Source organism: Dendrobates tinctorius, unplaced genomic scaffold, assembly GCF_039654945.1.
Source record: "Dendrobates tinctorius isolate UK_male_01 unplaced genomic scaffold, ASM3965494v1 ptg000046l, whole genome shotgun sequence".
Lineage (NCBI taxonomy): Eukaryota > Metazoa > Chordata > Amphibia > Anura > Dendrobatidae > Dendrobates > Dendrobates tinctorius.
In genome coordinates, this window is record NW_027361714.1 from 45,930,397 (window position 1) to 45,952,001 (window position 21,605).

General features: G+C 47.7%; 1 protein-coding gene across 1 annotated transcript in view; it reads left to right on the forward strand.

Moving 5' to 3' along the window:
• LOC141089453 (armadillo repeat-containing protein 1-like) overlaps positions 1-21,278 on the forward strand; it is a 30,974-nt gene extending 9,696 nt beyond the window's left edge. The window contains exons 4-7 of the mRNA XM_073575868.1: positions 14,227-14,404; positions 14,836-14,952; positions 19,946-20,020; positions 20,215-21,278. Coding sequence (XP_073431969.1) covers positions 14,227-14,404; positions 14,836-14,952; positions 19,946-20,020; positions 20,215-20,406 — 562 coding nt within the window. The 3' untranslated portion in view covers positions 20,407-21,278. The remainder of the gene's footprint in view (positions 1-14,226; positions 14,405-14,835; positions 14,953-19,945; positions 20,021-20,214) is intronic.
• The last annotated feature ends 327 nt before the right edge of the window (positions 21,279-21,605 follow it).

Below are 21,605 nucleotides of genomic sequence, written 5' to 3' on the forward strand. Positions count from 1 at the left end.
CCAGTGGGAGATACTAGCCGCAGAGATTTCTCTTCACGGAAATTTAGAAGGGCGATTAGACATCTCACCAGAAACTGCTCACTCACTGCAATGGTGGATGGAGCCTTCCAACCTATCCCGGGGGGTCCCTTGGGTTCTACCGATCTCGAGTCCTTACCACAGATGCAAGCCCCAGGGGGTGGGGGGCTCACTTGGAGAACCAGGTAGCACAAGGGGTCTGGACAAAGGACGAAAAAGCAGCCTCCTCAAATATGAAGGAGCTCTTAGCGGTAAAGCTTGCCCTCCTGCATTTTCTGAGCTCCCTCAGGTCCCACCACGTGAGGGTATTTTCGGACAACAGCACGGTAGTTGCATACTTGAACCATCAGGGGGGTACAAGGTCCCGCGCCCTAAGGGAAGTGACAAAATCAATTTTTCAGTTGGCAGAGGGAAATCTAAGCTCACTGACCGCACTACACATAAAAGGGGTAGACAACGTTACGGCAGACTTCCTAAGTCGCACACAGGTAAGACAGGGAGAGTGGGAGTTAAACCAAGAGACTTTCACTCAAATATCGAAACTACGGGGGAAACCCAGCATAGATCTATTTGCCAACAGGACGAATCGGAAGGTGAAAACCTTCTGCTCTATAGACCCCGCCGGGAATCCAATAGCCCTGGATGCCTTCATGATCCCCTGGCACTTCCCCCTTGCTTACGCATTTCCACCGATAGCCTTAATTCCATCAGTTCTGAGGAAGATCCGGGAGGACAAGGCAAGGGTGATATTAATAGCCCCCTTCTGGCCGAGAAGGACGTGGTTCTCTTGGTTGAGGAGAATGTCCATCTCCGACCCTTGGGTCCTCCCGGATATCCCGAACCTACTCTCGCAGGGCCCAGTACTGCACCCTCAGGTGGAGAACCTACATAAGACGGCCTGGAATTTGAAAGGGCTCTATTAAGGCCTGTTTCACACTTCCGTTTTTGTGTCCGCCAAACGGATCCGTTTCCGTTTTTTTGACGGAAACTGATGCAAACGGATCCGTTTTTTTAAAAACGGATCCGTTTTTTTGACGGATCCGCGGTAACCGTAATGGAAGTCTATGGGACAAAAAAAACGGATCCTGCAAAAAATGGCGGATCCGTTTTTTTACGGAAAACAACGGATTTTGACGGATTTGAAAAAACGGAAGTGTGAAACAGGCCTTAGCAACAGGCTTTTCCCAAAATTTAGTGTCCACCCTGCTACGGAGTAGAAAACTGGTAACCACTAAACTGTACGGAAGGATCTGGAGGAAGTTCCTCTCAGTATCAAATAACAGTGCAAGCGGGGATGTACCGCTATCAAAGATCCTAGAGTTCCTGCAGAAGAGGTTAGAGCAAAGTTTAGCTACCAACACATTGAAAGTTCAGGTGGCAGCCCTAAGGGCTCTTTACAACTATGACTTGGCAGGGAACCGTTGGGTGGCCAGGTTCATTAAGGCAGCCAGTAGATCCAGACCTATTTCTTCCTTAAACACTCCTCCCTGGGATCTAAACTTGGTCCTCTCAGCCATGTCCAAACCTCCCTTTGAACCGTTACAAGAGGCCCCACTGAAACTGATATGACTCAAGACCTCCCTCCTGGTAGCCCTGACATTGGCCCGTAGAATCAGTGATATCCAGGCCCTGTCAGCCTTCCCTTCGTTTACACAGATCTGCCAAAGGTAGCGTCCCGATTCCACAGAACTCAAGAAATCTCTCTCCCCTCATTTTGCCCCAATCCCAAAAAGACCCTACACACATTAGATGTCAGGAGATGCCTAATTGAATACCTAGCGGCCATCAGGGAGTGTAGGTAGGATAGGTCTCTTTTTGTCTGCTTCCAGGGGCCAAAGAAAGGGCGAAAGGCATCAAAGAGCACGCTGGCCAGGTGGATAAGAGACGCCATCACCTTGTTGTACTCGTCACAAGGTGCGGACATTCCAGGCAGAATAACAGCACATTCCACAAGAGCGGTGTCAACTTCCTGGGCAGAGAGAGCGGGCGTCTCCATTGAACAGATATGTAGAGCCGCCACTTGGTCCTCTCCTTCGACTTTCTTTAACCACTATCGGCTGGACCTAGCCACCTCCCCAGATCTAACCTTTGGTAGAAGGGTGCTGGAGGCAGTGGTCCCCCCCCCATAATAGTCTCTGCAATTCTCTCCGTGGTGCCGTCATGGGGGAAAGAGAAAATCGTAGTTACTTACCGTCAACGGTATTTCTCTGAGCCCATGACGGCACTTGTACATTCCCTCCCTATACACGTGGGGTGCGCACTTATTGTAAATACAGTTTAGCCAAAAAGTCACGTGGTGTCTCCTCTACGCAATTTAATAATTATAGAAATTTGTTTTTTTTCTTAGTGTTGTGTTAGTATTAGCCTGAAGTTCCATTAATGCTCTGTAAAACAACTGATGCGGGAGAGAGGTACCGCCTTTTTATCTGTAGGTTTCCTGTCCCCGTGGGGCGACTCTCCTCTCTACGTGGTGCCGTCATGGGCTCAGAGAAATACCGCTAACTGTAAGCAACAACGATTTTTTTTCATACAAAATATCATGAATTACTTTGTAGTCCACTATTATCTACATTTCTCCTACGCCTCATTGGGGGACACAGACTGTGGGTGTTATGCTGCTGCCACTAGGAGGACACTAAGTAAACCAGAAAAAAAGTTAGCTCCTCCCCTGCAGTATACACCCTCTCGCTGGCTGGGATTTCTCCAGTTCTTTGCTTAGTGTCTGTAGGAGGCACTTGGGTCTGGTTTCAGACCCCACCGTTTTTATTTTATTTTTGAATTTTCTGTAAATTTTTATTTTTTAATTAACGGAGTGAAGGGGGCGACGGTTCCTTTCTACGGCCCGTTCTCCCCCGAACTGACAACAGGCAAGCACGTGGAGTAACCCTTCACGTACACTTTCCTGCGACGAATGGGGCTGATTCCTCTGACAATGGTTCCCTTACGGTACTCCACGGATACGGGGGCCATGTCCTTTTCCGTTAGCGGCCGTCAACCCCGTAAGGAGCGCTAGGCCTGCTCTGGACAGCTGGATACCGGTGACACCATAGGATCACCACTATTCCTCCCGGGGGACCCAAACAGGACCGGGTAAGCTGCATCTGCCCTCAGATTAAAGCTTAACCCCTTCCAGGCACATTTCCTGCAGCTGCAGACAGACTCTGCCGTTAACCCTTTCAGGAGCGCTATGCCTCAATCTCAGGAGGCTAAACGGGCGGGTAATAAGCACACCATTTTTATACCGTGTACCATTTGCAAGTCTGCATTACCCAGTGAACAGACCAGCCTCCGCTCCAACGCCCCTCGCCGCGCTGCTGACGGGCCTCCTGCGCTTAGTACCCCTGAGGGGGCCGCGTCCCTATTAGGGTCGGTGAAGTCTCTGACCCAGGCTATATTCTCCCTCCGGGAGGACTCTTTAAGTCAGAACCACCAGCAGGGGCCATCCTCGTTCTAGGGATGGTCAGGTCTCTAGAAGGCTGACCCATGATGCGTCTCCCAGTCACGTTCGCGCCTCAGCATTGGCGCCTCCTGTCTCTCGCTCGCCTTTTTCAGAGGTTCACAGCGAGCACGACTCTGAATTCGAATCTGACTCGTCAGCCCCTCAGAATCCCCCATCTGATCAGGAGTCGCTTGATTCTCTTATAGAATCAGGCAACTGGATTCTGAAGTTGGATGAGGAAAATATTCCCGCTCCAGCACACGCTATCTCATTTAAGAAGGCCAACCGTGTGTAGGTTGTCTACCAGCCGTCCAGAAACATAGGGACTGGCCACATAAATGGTTCTCAGGGCAACAGTCTACTCAGGCTAAATACCCCATTGATACAGACCTAATGAAGGATTGGTTACAGTCCACTCCGGTGGACCCTTCTGTATCGCGTCTTGCTTCTAAAACGCTCCTATCTGTTTCTGAGGATTCCTCAGTCAGAAACTCCTCCGATCGTCAAATTGACTATCTTGCCTTCTTTCGTGGCAATTTGGGTCTCTAAGGCAATGGCCGCTTGGGCAGAAGCCTTAATTGCTGCCCTCCAGGGTACCATCCTTCCTCCGGAGGCAACCAGTGTCGCCAGGCAGATAATTCTCGTAGCGGACTTTGTAGTAGACGCTTCTGGTGATGCCGCCAACTGTGCGGCTCAAACTGCCGCTAATGCGACCTCCATTTCAAGAGCCCTATGGTTCCGCGGCTGGTGGGCGGATGCCACATCTGAAAGAGCATTTTCTTCTATCCCCTTTTCAAACGGGTCGTACTTTTGGAGAGAAACTGGACCAGCTCTTTTCTGATACTACCGGAAGGAAAAAGTAAATTCCTTCCTCAACACAAGGGCTGTTCGGCTGTTTCACAACCAACAGCCTACGCGTCTTCAATCTTCTCACCACAATTCCGGTTGGTCCTTCTCTTCCAGATCTGGTCGGTCCCCGCGAGGAGACAGAGGCTCCCAGGTCTCATACAGACCTAACCGCTCTTGGAAACCCAGGTCTAGGACTTCTGGATCTAAGGGAGCCAGATCTCATAGATCTACCCAATTGCTTGTTGTGGTTTCCGGCAGACATCGTCAAAGTTGGCGGCCGCCTACTTTCCTTCAGCCACACTTGCCTCACAGTTGCCCACGACAAGTGGGTCAGGTAGCTGGTGTCCTCTGGATACAAGATAGAATTTTCTCCCCTCCAACTCGGTTTTTCCTTTTCTATCCCCCAAGGAAAAGACAAGAGCCTTCTTTCGGGATGTTCAGGCTCTGATAAGGGATGGAGTTATCATTCCGGGCCCTCATCATGAAAGGTTCATGAGTTTTTGTGGTTCCCAAAAAGGGACGTTACGATCCGAATTATTCTGGATTCCAAACTGTTAAATCAGTTTGTCAAAGTACAGCGACTACGAATGGAATCCCTCCGGTCAGTTGTCACTTCCATGGAAAAAGGAAAAGTTCCTAGCATCCATCGACATCAAGGACGCTTACTTTCACATTCCGGATCTGCCCGTCTCTCCAGCAGTTCCTGCGTTTTTGCAATTCACGAGCAACACTTCCAATTTGTTGTCTTGCCCGTCGGACTTGCCAACACCCCCAGGGTTTATACTAAGGTCATGGCGGCTTTCATGGCCATTCTCTACTCGCGGGGAGTGGCGGTGTTACTGTATCTGGACGACCTACTCATCAATGGCCCGTCCCTTCCAGCCTGCGAGGAATCCGTGGATATAACAGTAATACACTTTCTCGCCTGGGCTGGAACATAAATTTCGGAAAGTCTTTCCCAATACCGGCTCAGCAGATGTCCTTCTTGGGAATGATCTTGGACACTTCCTGCGAGTTGGTCATTCTCCCTCCAGACAGGCCTCAAGCCTTACTACAGGCAGCGCGGACTCTTTAACCACCGGTTTCTCACTATTCTTTTCACCATGGGAGTTCTCGGAAAGATGGTGGCCACGATGGAAACAGTTCCATTTGCACAGTTACACCTCCGTTCCTTACAATATGCGTTGCTGTTAGCTTGGAACAAGAACCTGTTCTCCCTGGATCGTCAGATCCTTCTCTCCCTGCGGGTCAGGCAAGCCCTCAGGTGGTGGACACTGAGGTCCTCCCTGAATCAAGGGAAGTCTTTTCTCCCAGTAAAATGGTTGGTAGTAACCACCGACGCAAATCTTCTCTATTGGGGTGCGGTCTTTTGTCACCACACGGCACAAGGGTCGTTGGTCGACCCGAAAGTCACGTTTCCCCATCAACATTTTGGAAATACGAGCGATCAGATTAGCTCTACGGAGTTCCCACCATCTCCTTGCAGATCACCCCATCAGGATCCAATCCAACAATGCCACGGCTGTAGCGTATATCAACCACCAGGGAGGTATCCGTAGCAGGATGGCCATGCACGAAGTGAGTCACATCCTCCATTGGGCCGATTAGAAAATTGGACGGCAGATTTTCTCAGTCGCCAAGGCATCGCCTTAGGTGAATGGCCTTTTCATCCGGAAGTCTTTCAGCAGATTTGTCTTTGTTGGGGGACTCCGGATGTGGATCTCATGGCCTCAAGACTAAACAACAAGGTTCCTCGGTTCATTGCGCGATCGATGCGCCGTCGGAGTGGATGCCCTAGTTCTGCCATGGCACCGGTTCCTGTACATCTCCCCCCCCCCCCCCCTCTTCCGAGGGTCATCAAGAAGCAGAGGGGAGGGAGTACCAGTGATCCTAGTCGCGCCAGATTGGCCGCGCCGAGCATGGTATGCAGAACCAATACAACTGGTCGCCGACGTCTCCTGGCGACTTCCAGATCGCATGGATCTCCTTTCGCAGGGCCCGAGTTTCCACCAGACCTCCAGGGTCCTGTCTTTGACAGGGTGGCCGTTGAATCCTGGTTTTTACCACAGGCTCAGTTCTCTCACGACGTGATTTCCGCCATGAATAGTGCTAGCGAGCCTGTGTCCATGCGCATCTATCACCGCACCTGGAAAACCTTTTCGCTGTGCGAGGATCATGGTCGATCACCTCTGGTGTTTTTTCATTCCGGCCATATTGGAATTCCTTTCATCTGAATAAAAATCAAGCCTCGCGCTTAGCTCGTTCAAGGGCCAAATTTCGACCTTGTTAGTACTTTTCCAACGCATAATTGCCACCAGACTTCAGGTCAAGACGTTCATTCTAGGAGTTTCCCATGTGGCGCCTCCTTATAGAAGGCCATGAGTATCATGAGACCTTAACGTGGTTCTTGGGGCCTTACAGGAGGCTCCTTTCGAACCAGTGCAGGACGTGTCACTGTCCGTCCTCTCTTGGAAGGTGGTTTTATACTGGCAATTACGTCAATCAGACGAGTTTTGGAATTGGCAGCACTGTTCTGCCGTTCTCTGTTCCTGAATTTTCATCAGGAAAAGGTAGTTCTCAGGACGTCGCCGTCCTTCCTGTCCAAGGTCATCTCTTTCCATCTCGACGAGGAAATTGTTTTGCCTTCCTTTTTGTCCGACGCCAGTCCATCGCATTCAGAAGGCCCTCCGCACCCTGGATGTGGTTAGGGCGCTGAGACAGTATATCTCGCCGACAGCTCCTTCCATAAGTCAGATGCCCTGTTCATGCTTTCAGAGGGGCATAGGAAGGGTCTAGCCGCGTCAAAAGCACGCTAGCCAAGTGGATTTTCTTGGTGATTCATGAATCCTTCTGTGTCAAGAACGCTCCTGTTCCAGCGGGGATTAAGGCGCACTCTACCCGGTCAGTGGGCGCCTCTTTGGCCATTCAGCACCAGGCCTCGACAGAACAGGTCTGCAAGGCTTCGACTTGGTCCAGTCTGCATACTTTTTACAAAACATTACCAAATTCATTCTCAGGCCTGTCCACAAGGCTGCGACTTGGTCCAGCCTGCATACATTTTACAAACATTGCCTAATTCATTCTCGGCCCTCTGCGGATGCAGCTCTCGGAAGACGCAGCCGGCAATCGGCAGTACCTCAGTGGTACATGTGGTATTAGCAGATGTATGCTCCCCATCCAGGGACTGCTGTAGGACGTCCCACGGTCTCTGTGTCCCCCAATGAGGCGTAGGAGAAATAGGGATTTTTGTGTACTCACCGTAAAATCCTTTTCTCCGAGCCAATCATTGGGGGACACAGCACCCACCCTGTTTAGCCTATTGGCTCACTGTAGCATTCTTAGGCTTTGACTTAGTTGTGGTTATTGTTGACTGTTTATGCTCCTACTGCTTTTTTCACCGAACTGGAGAAATCCCAGCCAGCGAGAGGGTGTATACTGCAGGGGAGGAGCTAACTTTTTTTATGGTTTACATAGTGTCCTCCTAGTGGCAGCAGCATAACACCCACGGTCTCTGTGTCCCCCAGTGATTGGCTCGGAGAAAAGGATTTTACGGTGAGTACACAAAAATCCCTGTGTTTCACAATTGGGTCTCCTGATGTAAATTTGACAGCCTCATGTATTCTTATGAAGCTGCAAAGTTCAGGTCAGGAGACCTGCGGCCTACCTGTGCATCAGGAATCATACACAGACCGAGCAGCACGGACATCTGAATGCAGCTTAAGATTGCATGCACTTTTTTGCAAAATCGTGAATACAAATGATGAGATGCAATTTCTGTAAATCTAGCAATAAGGATTTAGTGTTTGCATGTCTTGCTAGACAAGCGGGGGGTTGTGTAACTAGAACAATTTTCCTTTTTGTGATTTGTAATATTCAATTTTCAGGAAAGTTGTGTCTCTAAACGCAATTTATTGTAAAGAAAAACCAAACAAACTGTGCTTTACACACCCTCCCAGGGTCCAGTGCTGAGTTTCCGCTGCTGCTCCTTGTGTCTTATTGTAGTGATGACGAAGAGCTGAGGAAGCAGAGAGGTGATGCACTCCTGAAGATTGAGGATAATACAACCCCAATATTCTGTGCTCTTTTATAGTGACTTTTTCCAATAAAGAACAATGACAACAGAGCTCTCCTGTGATATATGCCTAAATTCTATTTCTCGGTCGCCTTATTGGGGGACACAGAGACCATGGGTGTATGCTGCTGCCACTAGGAGGCTGACACTATGCACAAAAAAAGTTAGCTCCTCCTCCGCAGTGTACACCCCACCGACCGGCAGGGAATTCCTCAGTTTAGCTTAGTGTCAGTAGGAGGTGGACACGGGTCTTTCATTAGACCCTTATCTACCTCAGTGTGCGTCGTTCCTTTTCAGGTTTCCGGAGGGATACAGTGTGAAGAGTCACAACTGTACTCCCACAAAGAGACTATGAGTACGGCGTGTACTGCCACCCCGTATCCTCATAGCTCTCCGTGCGGACCAGAAGCTCGGCGCAGATGCGGGCCAGCGACGGATGGTCCTTGCCAAACGCCTCCCACCCACTCGCCCACCAGAGCCTGTCGGTCGGAAGAGGCGCAGACACGGGAAAGATTAACAGACAGCGTTGGATAAAGAAGGTACCTTTATTGGAGCAGAGGCGCGGCGCACGGAGCAAACCACCGCAAGGATACATTGGAGCGGCACCAAGGCAGCGCTGCAGGATGTGGTCCGCGCCTTCGACGGTTGCCGCATTTCACCTAGGCCCCGACTGCGGTGCGGGCTTTGTCTCCCCCCCCGCCTGTATTCATCGGGGGATTCATCTTCCGGCGCGGTTCTGGTGGCATCTTCGTTGTGTGTGGCCGCTGCAGCGTTGCGGCACTTCCGCGCCGCCCATTGCTGACAGGCGGCCGCCGTCTCTAATTTAGTCCCCGGCTTCATTTTAGGCCTTCGCGCCCGTCGCAGCCACGCCCCCCGCCCACTCATAGGCTTCCTGCGCTCCCGCCCGTTCCTAGGCCCTCCCACCGCATCTCTTAGCCTGTGGCTGGGTAAGGGGGGCGGTTTCCTTTAGTTCAGTTGGCTAACTCCGCCCGTCTTCTTGGCCCGCCTGAACCGCGTTTTTTCATCCACCTCAGGCTGCCGCCATCATTGCAGCCTGTCAGCCGGAGACGATACACAAATGTCAGCTATCCCCTGCTTGGGTCCTGCAATTCTCACAAGCCTGGTACAGCGCTTTGGGGGACACCGGACCGTGAGTAGTTCTGCAACTGCAGACTGACACCCTCCTCTGCCTTTCTGTTCCCCAACCTTCCGGCTTATCTTCAGGGTCCTTCTGTTCCATCTTTATGTCTAACTCTAAGTCTGAGCGTAGCCGGCCGCCGGCCCCCACGGGCACTCTAGTCCAGTTCGCCGCATGCCCCTCTTGCAATCGCAGACTTCCCTGACCCCGTTCAGGAGCCATCTATTGTGCCACGTGAAAGCGAATTCCCCATCCCTGGCTGGGCCTCGTCTCTTTCACAATCTGTGGCAGACCTCACCAGAGTGTCTCAGTCCCTAGTGGCCGTTCTTGATAGGTTGCCCCTGGACACTTCTGCAGGGTCCAGCAGGTCGCAAGACATTCCATCTGAGCCAGCCAGCAGAAGCCGCAAAAGACCCAGGCAGGATCTCCGGCTGGAATCCTCTCCGGGTGTCACATCCCCACATAGTCCTTCCCAGCAGTCGCCCTCCCGTGCCTCCTCACCCGAGTCAGGTGAAGCGTTTTTAGAGCTGGATTCGGACCAGGACGCGGACATGGATGTTACAGTACAGAACCTCATTGCTGCGATTCACCACTCCTTCGAAATCTCAGACTCCCCTGCGAAATCCTCAGATCAGGAGGTTTCGTTCAGACGGGCAGAAACACCTTCCAGGGTCTTCGCCTCCCACTCTTGAGTTTGGCAAGACTCTTACCAGGGAAAGAGAAAATCCGACCAGGCGCTTTCAAAGAGGGAAGCGCCTCGGCGTGCTGTATCCGTTTGCCAAAGAGCTCACCGATAACTGGTCTGCTTCCCACTCGGTAGACGCACCCGTGTCCAGACTTTCTAACAACACGGTCCTCCCGATTTCAGGTGTGACGTCGTTACAAGATTCTAATGATAGAATTATAGAATCTTTAGCAAAGTCAGCATTTTGAAGTGGCTGCAGCGGTGCTAAGCCCAGCCTTCACTTCACTTGGGTAGCGAAGGCCATAGCCACTTGGGCAGAGGATCTCCGCAAGGGCATCCTAGATAAGGCCCAACCAGGGCATTTGGCTGATCAGGCCAACCAGATCTCCCATGCAGGGTATTATCTACTCTCTGCCTCCTTGGATGCCGCGTCCTGCGCAGTTCAGGCGTCAAGCAACATGGTGGCAGTCCGACGTACAATTTGGCTCAAAGCTTGGCAGGCGGATTTCTCTTCAAGAAAGTCCCTTTCCAATCTGCCTTTTCAGGGAGCGCGGCTCTTCGGATCCCAGCTGGACCAGATTATTAAGGACGCCACTGGGGGCACGAGTTCCCTCCTCCCTCAGTTCAAGCCTCGCAGACCTCCGCTAAGACGTCAGTCTCGGCCCTTTCGGTCTTTCCGCCGCTTCAATACGGCAGAGAACTTCTCTAACCAACAGAGACCGCAGGCATGCCAGGATAGGAAGAAGGTGCCTTTCAGACCCACTCCTTCCTGGCGATCTCACTCCTCCCAGGTCAGATCCTCCAGGTCCAGATCTGGTCGGTCCACATCAGCATGTCTATCAACGGACCCCCGGGGGTCCTTCCCAATTAGGAGGTCGACTCCTTTTCTTCAGAGACGTCTTGCTTGCCTCAGTAGAGGACACTTGGGTCAGGGAAGTTGTATCATCAGGATACAAGATAGACTTAGTTTCTTGTCCCCGGGATCGTTTTTTCGAGTCCCGACCTCCAAAGGATCCTGCCTTAGTTCTGGGGTTCTTTGTGTCCATCGCTTTTCTCCTCAATTCCGGAGTGATTGTGCCCATTCCCGAATCAGAACGTTTCACAGGATTTTATTCAAACCTGTTTGTGGTACCGAAAGAAGGCGGGACAGTTCGCCCATCTTGGGTCTCAAGTTACTCAACTAGAGAGTCCGACTGCGTCACTTCCGAATGGAGTCTCTTCGGTCGGTAATCGCTTCCATGGAGATGCAGGAGTTCATGTGTTCAATAGACATTCAAGATGCCTATCTACACCTTCCCATATTCTCCGGGCATCAGAAGTTCCTGCGTTGTGCGATTCGCCAGGAACATTACCAGTTCGTTGCACTGCCGTTCGGTCTCGCCACCGCACCCAGAGTATTTACAAAGATCATGGCGGCGTTGATGGCCTTGTTGAGAATCAGAGGTCTCCTTCTCTTTCCGTACCTCGACGACATTCTGATCAAAGCTCCATCCTTTCATCAAGCTCGCCAAAGTCTTACCATCGTCCTCGACACATACGACTTCCATCTCTCCCGACAACCATGAAAGTCCTGGGAAAGATGGTGGCGGCAATAAAGGCGGTTCCCTTTGCCCAATTTCACTCCAGACCTCTCCAACACGCCATCCTGTCTCGGGGGAACAGGTCTGTCCTTTCCCTGGATCACCCATTTTGACTTTCATACCGGGTCAAGCGGTCACTCAACTGGTGGTTGACGTCGCCTCTCATCCTCTTGGGTCGGTCTTTTCTTCCCATTCACTGGCAGATTGTAACAACGGATGCCAGCCTCCTCGGCTGGGGTGCAGTGTTCCGCAATCACACTGTTCAGGGTCGATGGTCGACTCAGGAATCAGCTCTGTAGATCAACGTCCTAGAGATACGAGCGATCCATCTGGCTCCCGTCCACTGGGAGAGGCTCCTCAGGGGCCTGCCTGTCCGGATTCAGACAGACAATTCCACAGCGGTGTTATATGTCAACCGCCAAGGAGGGACACGAAGTGTCTCAGCCCTGGCAGAAGTGTCCAAGATTATTCATTGGGCAGAGATTTCCGTTCCGACAATTTCCGCGGTACACATTCCCGGTGTAGACAACTGGGCCGCCGATTTTCTCAGCCGCGAGGGTCTCACGGCGGGAGATTGGTCCCTACATCCGGAGGTGTTTCATCTGCTTTGCCGTCAGTGGGGAACCCCGGATGTAGACCTGCTGGCGTCTCGCCTCAACAGGAAAGTCCCACAGTTTGGTTCCAGGTCTCGACACCCTCTGGCAGTGGGCGCCGATGCTCTGGCCGTTCCTTGGTCACAGTTTGAACTCCCTATCTGTTCCCTCCCCTGCCTCTTCTTCCCAAGCTGTTGAAGATCAAAGCAGAAGGAATTCCAGCCATTTTCATCGCAGAATTGGCCCAGAAGGTCTTGGTTCACGGACATTGTCAACCTTCTCGCGGATGCCCCCTGGAAGCTTCCAGACAGGGCAGATCTGCTGTCTCAAGGCACGATTTGCCACCCCAATCCTCGGCCGCTCACTTTAATGGCGTGGCTGTTGAGACCAAGGTTTTGAAACGGGCAGGATTCTCCGATCAAGTAATTCATACCATGCTCCGAGCCAGAAAGCCATCATCTTCCAAAGTTTATTACTATACTTGGAAGACCTATTTCACTTGGTGTAAGGCCAATGTCATCGCGCCCATGTGTTTTTTCGCTCCCTTCTGTTCTGGCGTTTCTTCAGGCAGGGCTGGATGCTGGGCTTGCCCTCAGTTCTTTGAAGGGTCAAGTTTCGGCGCTGTTCATTTTATTTCAGAAGACGGCCTCCCGCCCTCAGGTCAAAATCTTTCTTCAGGGCATGGCTCACACGGCTCCTCCGTACCGAGCGCCCGTGGATCCATGGGATCTTAATCTGGTTCTTGAGGTTCTGCAAGGTCCTCCTTTTGAACCTCTCAGGGATGTTTCCCCTTCTCTCCTTTCTTGGAAGGTAGCTTTTCTGGTGGCCATTACTTCCATCCGGCGCCTGTCGGAATTGGCGGCTTTCTTGCCGCTCTCCTTATTTGGTACTTCACCAGGATGAGGTACTTTTGCGGCTTCCGCCCTCTTTCCTTCCGAAGGTGGTGTCCTCTTTTCACCTCAATGAGGATATTGTTCTGCCGTCCTTCTGTCCGAGTCCAACTCATCCTCGGGAGCGGTCCTTGAACAAGCTGGATCTGGTCAGGGCGATGAGAGTCTATCTGGCTAGGATGACTTCCTTGCGAAAGACAGTCTTTTCATCATTCCAGATGGGTCGCGGAAAGGTCGCCCAGCTTCAAAGGCTACTATTGCTTGCTGGATCAGATCGGCAATTTTGGAGGCCTACCGGTTTAAGCATTGAGTGGCTCCTCCAGGGATCACAGCGCACTCTACCCGGGCAGTGGGTGCCTCCTAGGCGGTACGCCACAGAGCTTCCGCGCTGCAGCTTTGCAAAGCTGCAACCTTGTCTTCGGTTTCCATGTTTGTGAAATTCTACTAAGTCCACACCTACGCTTCGGCGGATGCCAGCCTAGGTAGAAGGATTCTGCAGGCTGCGGTGGTGAGTCCGCTGGCCTGATGGAAGTTTGTTTTCCCACCCCAGGGACTGCTTTGGGACGTCCCATGGTCTGTGTCCCCCAATAAGGCGACCGAGAAAACAGGATTTTTGGGTTGCTTACCGTAAAATCTGTTTCTCGTAGCCTTCATTGGGGGACACAGCACCCTCCCATGTTCTACAACTCCTGTTCTTGCTTTGGTTGATTGGTTACAGTTGAGTTTTGTTCTGTTTTCAATCTATTCTGTTACTTCTCCTACTGCTTTCTCACTAACTGAGGAATTCCCTGCCGGTCGGTGGGGTGTACACTGCGGAGGAGGAGCTAACTTTTTTTGTGCATAGTGTCAGCCTCCTAGTGGCAGCAGCATACACCCATGGTCTCTGTGTCCCCCAATGAAGGCTACGAGAAACAGATTTTACGGTAAGCAACCCAAAAATCCTGTTTTTTTTTTTTTTTCAGTGACACGAGTAATCGTAGCAAACTACTCGCCCATCAGATTCACATGTCACTAAGTGTGCCAGGTCACTTGCATACACCAGAAACCAAGAACAAGCAAAACAACCTACAGTTCTTCATTTCAAGTGCAAACAAAAGAGCAAAGACCATAACACTTCACATCCATGGGCTTGATGACCTGGTAAGGCTTGATATTGCTATACTCTGCACAGAACTTATTATAACTTGGTAAGATATCGTTATGTTTATTTGGAGATTTAAAAAAGGACTTCCAAGATGAATATCAATTTATTTTTTTAAGAGAATGGATTTCAATGAAAGCAACAAACTTATGGGTTTAATCCCGTTGCTTCATGTTTGATGGCGTTCTCGGACTGCTTCCATGTAGCAGATATAAATACAAATATCGCTGCTAGAGTTTCAATCTTATTTTCCTTTGAATGCACTAACCACTATATTCTAGTTGTGACATACGCAAGTATGCAATTACGGTAAATATTGGGCTGCACAATTCAGACTTAATATTTTATTATTTTTTTTTTTTTTAGCAGGAAATAGTGACCACTATGAAGCTCTGTAGTCATTCTTATCAAAGAATTTCTTACATTTCAGGAGAGGAAATGCCTATGTGAAGAAGTATTACTAAAGGTGAAAGGTGTCATCAGCTTTACATTTCAGATAGCAGTCAGAAGGTGCACTGTGCGAGTGAAGCCAGACCTGGCCACAGAGGTACGAGAAAATAAAATATTTTTTGATAATTTAGGATTGCTGTTTTGTGGGGAGAAAAAAATAACACTGCGGTTGCACCAATTTTCATTAACAATAAAAGTGTGATGGGACTTAGTGGGTTTGATGCTTGTTAATCCACTAAGTAGTCTTCTGTTTAAAGGGGTTCTCCAAGAATGTAATAAAATGGCCCCATCACATAATTTAAATGCAACCTGTCCTACTAGTCAGGATAGGTTGCAGTGTGAAGAAACACTGCTCTTGAGACCTGTGTGACAAGTGACAGAGGTTGTATTGTAAGCACACATACCTACGTGATCCGAGGGGAACTGTGTGACAGAGGAAGAAATATATCTTCTCCTCAGCTAACTGGGTACGGATGACTGAGGCTGCAGAAAAGTATCTTTTGTGCTCAGTCAGCCTAGAAGATTTATTTGTGTTCTCTATTCTATATCTATTTTCTTCTATTTATTTACCCGTCCTGACATGTAACTAGGACATGCTGTGTTTGAATTATGTGATGGGGGGCCATTTTATTACATTCTTGCAGCACCCTTTTACAGCTAGCTTATAAAACTTTTCCCAACTTTTGCTCTCCAAAATTAAAAACTGTAACCTGTCAAATCAGAATGTCTATCCTTTTGCAGTACCTTTATTGTACAAATTAACTTTATTTCTCCCAGGAGACGGCGACTTTCATGCAAGTGTATTAAAACACAGTAAAACAAACGTCTTAAAATTCTCTGCTTTAAGAAAGTATAAAAGTAAACAGCAAGAGCTAGTAAAATAACAAAACCGGGTATTTGGTTGATACCTTTTTTGCAAAAAATGTTTACTAAGCCGCTCTACCAAACGTCAAAGTAACCCCATATCAGAGCGGTCCCTAACTGATGTATTTAAAAACCTGATCATGTGTATAGTACCTATATGAGCAGGATTCAGACAGGTAATGTCCAATGCGGACACGCTGTAGAAGACAGCTTTTTTGTTTTGTTTGTTTAGTTAATTTTCTCATAGTGCCTCACTGTGGACGGTCACCTTTATATTGCCGCTGTGAACATGCTAACTAAACAATATGTCTCCAGGTTAATGGCGTTATCGACCCTGACAGGTTTAAAGAAATAATGATCCAGTTTGTCTGTTTTGGTTTTTTTTTTTGTTTTTTTTTTTTATAGCTATCTAAACTTTCTAATAAGCGCCGTTTAACTCCTTCTTCTTCTTGAAATGTGTGTTTGAAAAACTGTCCTGCATCTACTCTTTCCATTCTCTGTAGGGCAAGTACATGTGCACACTTACCAAGCATAATACAAAGTAGGCAGATTGATAGAAATGCAGCACAATGCAGAGTACTGAGAATTATTGTATGTAGCATGCAGGCTATGTAAGGAGAGTGGACAGCTAGCTGTAAATGACATATTGTCTTGTCGAATTCACATTCTCAATTTTCTGCTATATGGAAATATTATCCATCAAAAAGCGGGTTTGCTGTGAATAAAAATAACTCAGTGGTTGTCCACTACTAGGAACAGCTGCAGCTCATCCCGAACTTCCACTTTATGTTCAGTTAGTCCAAAGGTGGAGACAGTGACGCCAGCGCTGATTGGGCGCAGGGCATCATGTGTCATTCCACAGCATCACAGCCCTGGGAGCGCCGACACCACAGGAACGGAGCCGGCACAGGAGGAGATTATAGGCATTAATATTTTATTGGGGCCGAACATTTAGTTTAAGGGGCTGTCCTAGTAGTGGATAAACCCTTTAAGGTATGTGCTCACTTTTTTTTTTTTTTTTTTTTTTTTTTTTTTTTTCTTTCATCAAGTCTTCATTTAAAAAAAATGCTTGCGACTCTTCCTGTTCATTTCTGTAGTGTAGTAAAACAACTTGCGGTTCATGTTTTCAGTCTTTTGAGCATGTTTTTCCGCTTCAGATTTTAAGAAACACCTGGTGGGAAACAAAGTGCGTTATTTTTCTAAGTGTCCTGAAGCTGTTTCCACTATTAAATGTGTAACTTTTAACCGACTACAAATACTTTATGTGCACATAGCCTTAATCTACCAACTGTTGAGTTTAATGCCTGAAATTCGTATTATGTTTTGTGTACAATTCAGCAGACAAGAAGAGGGTGCTCTGTCAAGAGGCAGTCGATCTGCTAGCTAGTTCTATGCAGTCATTGAAATTGCAAAACAAAGATGGAAAAGTCGTGGAATTATGGCAGTCACAGGATGGCAAAAGAAGTTACTCGTACTAGCACATGATTAAGAAATGGAAGCAAATTTTTGAAAACGCCTCAATTTATTGATTTATTCAGTATGGAGTATGAGCACCACATGTAGAAATACATATACACACCTTGGCTTCTATCAGGGAGTTTATTAATGGTTGTGTGAGGAATGTTCTCTCACACTGAATGTACTTTGGCCTGTAAATCATCAAGATCTGTGTGTCATACTTTTATACTATAAAACGCACTTTTTTGCCCAAAATTTTTGGGGAAAATGGGGGTGCGTCTTATAATCTGAATGTATTTACCAGGAGTGTGACGGCAGCAGGAGTCGAGCGATTCTGCCAGCCCTAGGCTGGAAAGAGGGGAGTGTTCGGTGGTCAGACGCTGCAGGGTGATGACCTGACTCCCGTCTGAGGCTGGTTCGGTCCAGTCAGTGGTGCGGAGGGCTTCACCGACATTTTCTGAAAGTCCGGAGTGAAGTGCGGGGCTTCAGGCTTTCAGAAAATGTTGGCGGTCCCCCGCACCACCAAACCCTCTGCACCAGCCAATGCAGGGAGTCAGATCATCACCTGACCACCAAACACCTCCTGTGACCCCGCTCCATCAGCACTGCCGATCAGTCGGTAAGCTGAATTTGTAAGACTAACCCCACCCCCGACCCCACCCCATTTGATGCATTAATTCTTTACTCCTGAAAATTTGGAGTGTCATAGAATCATAGAATCGTAGAGTTGGAAGGGACCTCCTGGGCCATCTGGTCCAACCCCCTGCTCAAAGCAGGATTCGCTAAATCATCCCTGTTAGATGTCTGTCCAGCCTCTGTTTGAAGACTTCCATTGAAGGAGAACTCACCACTTCTCGTGGCAGCCTGTTCCACTCATTGATCACTCTAACTGTCAAAAAGTTTTTTCTAATATCTAATCTGTGTCTCCTCCCATTCAGCTTCATCCCATTGCTTCTAGTCTTTCCTTGTGCAAATGAGAATAAAGTTGATCCTTCTACAATGTGACAGCCCTTTAGATATTTGTAGACAGCTATTAAGTCTCCTCTCAGTCTTCTCTTTTGCAAACTAAACATTCCCAAATCCTGCAACCTTTCCTCATAAGACAGGGTTTGCAGACCGGTCACCATTCTGGTCGCTCTTTTCTGAACTTGCTCCAGTTTGTTGATGTCTTTTTTAAAATGTGGTGCCCAAAATTGGACACAATATTCCAGATGAGGTCTGACCAAAGAGGAGTAGAGGGAAATAATTACTTCACGTGATCTAGACTGTATGCTTCTGTTAATACATCCTAGAATTGCATTTGCCTTTTTTGCTGCTGCATCACACTGTTGACTCATATTCAGTCTGTGATCTATTAGTATACCCAAGTCTTTTTCACATGTGCTGTCACTTAGCCCTATTCCTCCCATTCTATATATGCTTTTTTCATTTTTATTGCCCAGATGTAGTACTTTGCATTTCTCCCTGTTAAAAACCATTCTGTTAGTTGCTGCCCACTTCTCCAGTTTATTTAAATCTTTTTGAATCCTCTCTCTCTCTTCTCTAGTATTAGCTATCCCTCCTAGCTTTGTGTCATCAGCAAATTTAATCAGTTTACCCTCAATTCCTTCATCTAAATCGTTGATAAAGATGTTGAACAATACAGGGCCCAGGACAGAGCCCTGTGGTACCCCACTTGAGACATTCTTCCAACTGGATGTGCAGCCATTTACGACCACTCTTTGGGTCCGATCACTAAGCCAGTTATGAATCCACCTAACAGTTGCCTTGTCCATTCCATACTTAGTCATTTTTTCAATAAGGATTGTATGAGAGACTTTGTCAAATGCTTTGCTGAAGTCAAGATACACTATATCTACAGCATTTCCTTGATCCACCCAATCAGTAATACCGTCATAGAAGGAAATTAAATTAGTCTGACATGACTTATTAGTTACAAACCCATGCTGACTCTGTTTAATCACTTCATTCTTATCCAAGTATTGACATACATGTTGTTTAATAATTTGTTCAAAGATCTTTCCTGGTATAGAAGTCAGACTCACCGGCCTATAGTTGCCTGGGTCCACCTTCTTCCCCTTTTTGAAGATAGGAACAACATTTGCTCTTCTCCAGTCTTCTGGCACTTCTCCTGTTCTCCAAGAATTTTCAAAGATTATGGAGAGGGGTTCAAAAATTTCTTCTGCTATCTCCTTCAGTACTCTGGGGTGTAATTCATCTGGACCTGGAGACTTGAATTCATTTAGGTTAGCTAAGTGTTTCCTCACTATCTTTCTGTTTATAGATATCCTGGATTCTTCTATTCCCTTAATAGGACAGTGAATAACAGTTGTCTTTTGGTCCGGTGTGTCTTATAGTCCTAAAAATACTCTTCGTTGTTGACAATGACGTCCCAGATGTACTCAATGGTAGACAAGTCAGGGGACGCTATAGGTCATGGCAGTGCTTTTAGGCCACGTAGGTTTCACAAAATAGCACGAGCAGCATGGGGCCTGGCAATGTTATGTCTACTCTCTCATTTGCATATTATTGACGTGTGTCAATCCTGTGATTTCCATAATTCCACAACTGTTCCTTCTTGGTGTTGTAACGTTAGTGGTTGGGGAGTGTATATTATGGTGTGGTATGTCCTTTTACGTAATATTGCAGCTTCTTACCCGAAGTGTGCTAGCAGACATGGTCACAGTATTATTGTTACATTAGTCATTTTCTTTGTGCTCCCTCTCCCCTTGACTGTACATGGATTACACAGTTCTTCTTGTTCACAGTGTTTAACCTCCGCAATCGCAGAAACAAAAGTTCTGAAGGCACAGCAGGTGATCAGGAATGAATGCGGTGAAGAGGTACGCTCACACACATTTTTAGCTGACAAACAGGCTAGCCAGAAACTCGGCTCACATAGCCAATAACATTTGTGTGACTTCTGCTTTAGGTCCGCTGCTTGGTCTGGCACCTTGACACAGGACATGATGCTCTAGTACCGCCATTGTAATGGCTCCCATGTGTAATCTTTGTTTTCTGTGCTCCATTCATGTAGGTTTATGTACCCCTCCCAAGTGTGAAAAATCCAGTGGTAAAGAACCAGTGGTTGCCAGACTACTTACCAGAAGAGGAAAGTCCTCAGAAAGATCTTGAAAAAGCTGTAGTTCATCCAGGAGCAAAGGATGAGACCCGTGGAAGTTGGGTAAATGCTGCTGCCAGTTTCCTTAGTAAAACCTTTTACTGGTGACATTCAGGACATGGTCAGTTATGTGTTATTACCCGGAGAGCTGTGTACATATTGTCTTATATGTATTTTATATGTGATTTACTTACAGATGAACAGAACACTAGCTGTTTCCTTATCTGTGTATTCATTGTATTCATTTTTAACAAGCGGCTACCTGTATCTGACTTGCATAAGGTCCTCCTTTAGTATTTTTGTAGGTAGAAGAGACTTAAAAATTTGTGGTAGCATTCTATTAGGCTGGTTTCACACTTGCGTTTTTTTTGCGCATGCGTTTTTCCTATACTTAACATGGGTGCGCATTGCCATGCGTTTGTATGCGCATGCGTTTTTTGTAGTGTGCGCTTGGGCGCACAACATGCATCCAGTTGCATTTTTTGTGCGTCCGACCTGTCTCAAGAAAATGCATGCGCACAAAATTCACCCAAAAACACATTAAAGTCTATGGGAGCGCTGACGTGCGCATGGTCATGCGCTCGTCAGCGAAAAAAACATGCGTTTTTTTTTTTTTTAAAAAAAACCATGCGCAAGAAAACGCATGATGCGTTTGCACTGCGCATGCAGCGCAAAAAAACGTGGGTGTGAAAGTAGCCTTAGATAATTGTAAGAAAATTCTTACATTATGTTTACCCATGTAGTGAGATTTCAGTCTGACTTCTCGCTTCCTACGTGTTATTAAAGCTCACAGACCAGTATTGTGGCAGTCAAAAATGTGCCCCTATTAAACTAGCCTAGAACCACTCAAAGGATATATGTTCAACTTGTACATGATGCCATTGCTGTTTTTCTTCTAGCACTTATTACTTGTAGTGTGTTGTCTCAGTTCTGTATACATGTCTGTTCTCAGCATATGAATAAAATAACAGCATGGTTCATGTATGATTCATAATTTGGATTGGTGCATTTAACAGCAAAGCTCAAGTGTGTTACAGGTCATCAGAATAGCAATTTCATTAGAAGAACAGTGTCAAGACATTGGGGCATGTCGTCAGAAACCACTTCAGTCAATGGGAATAGCGATTAAAATTGGCGCAAAATGAAGGGAAAAAAATGAGGAGATGCAGGTACTCATAAGAGCTGGCTATTTTCTAAACTGGTCGAGATAGCAACCTAATATAGATTTTATGAGCTACAACCAAGAGTAAGGCTGTGTTCACACACAGCATTTTTTTTAGCGGGTTTTCCAATAAAACTGCTAAAAA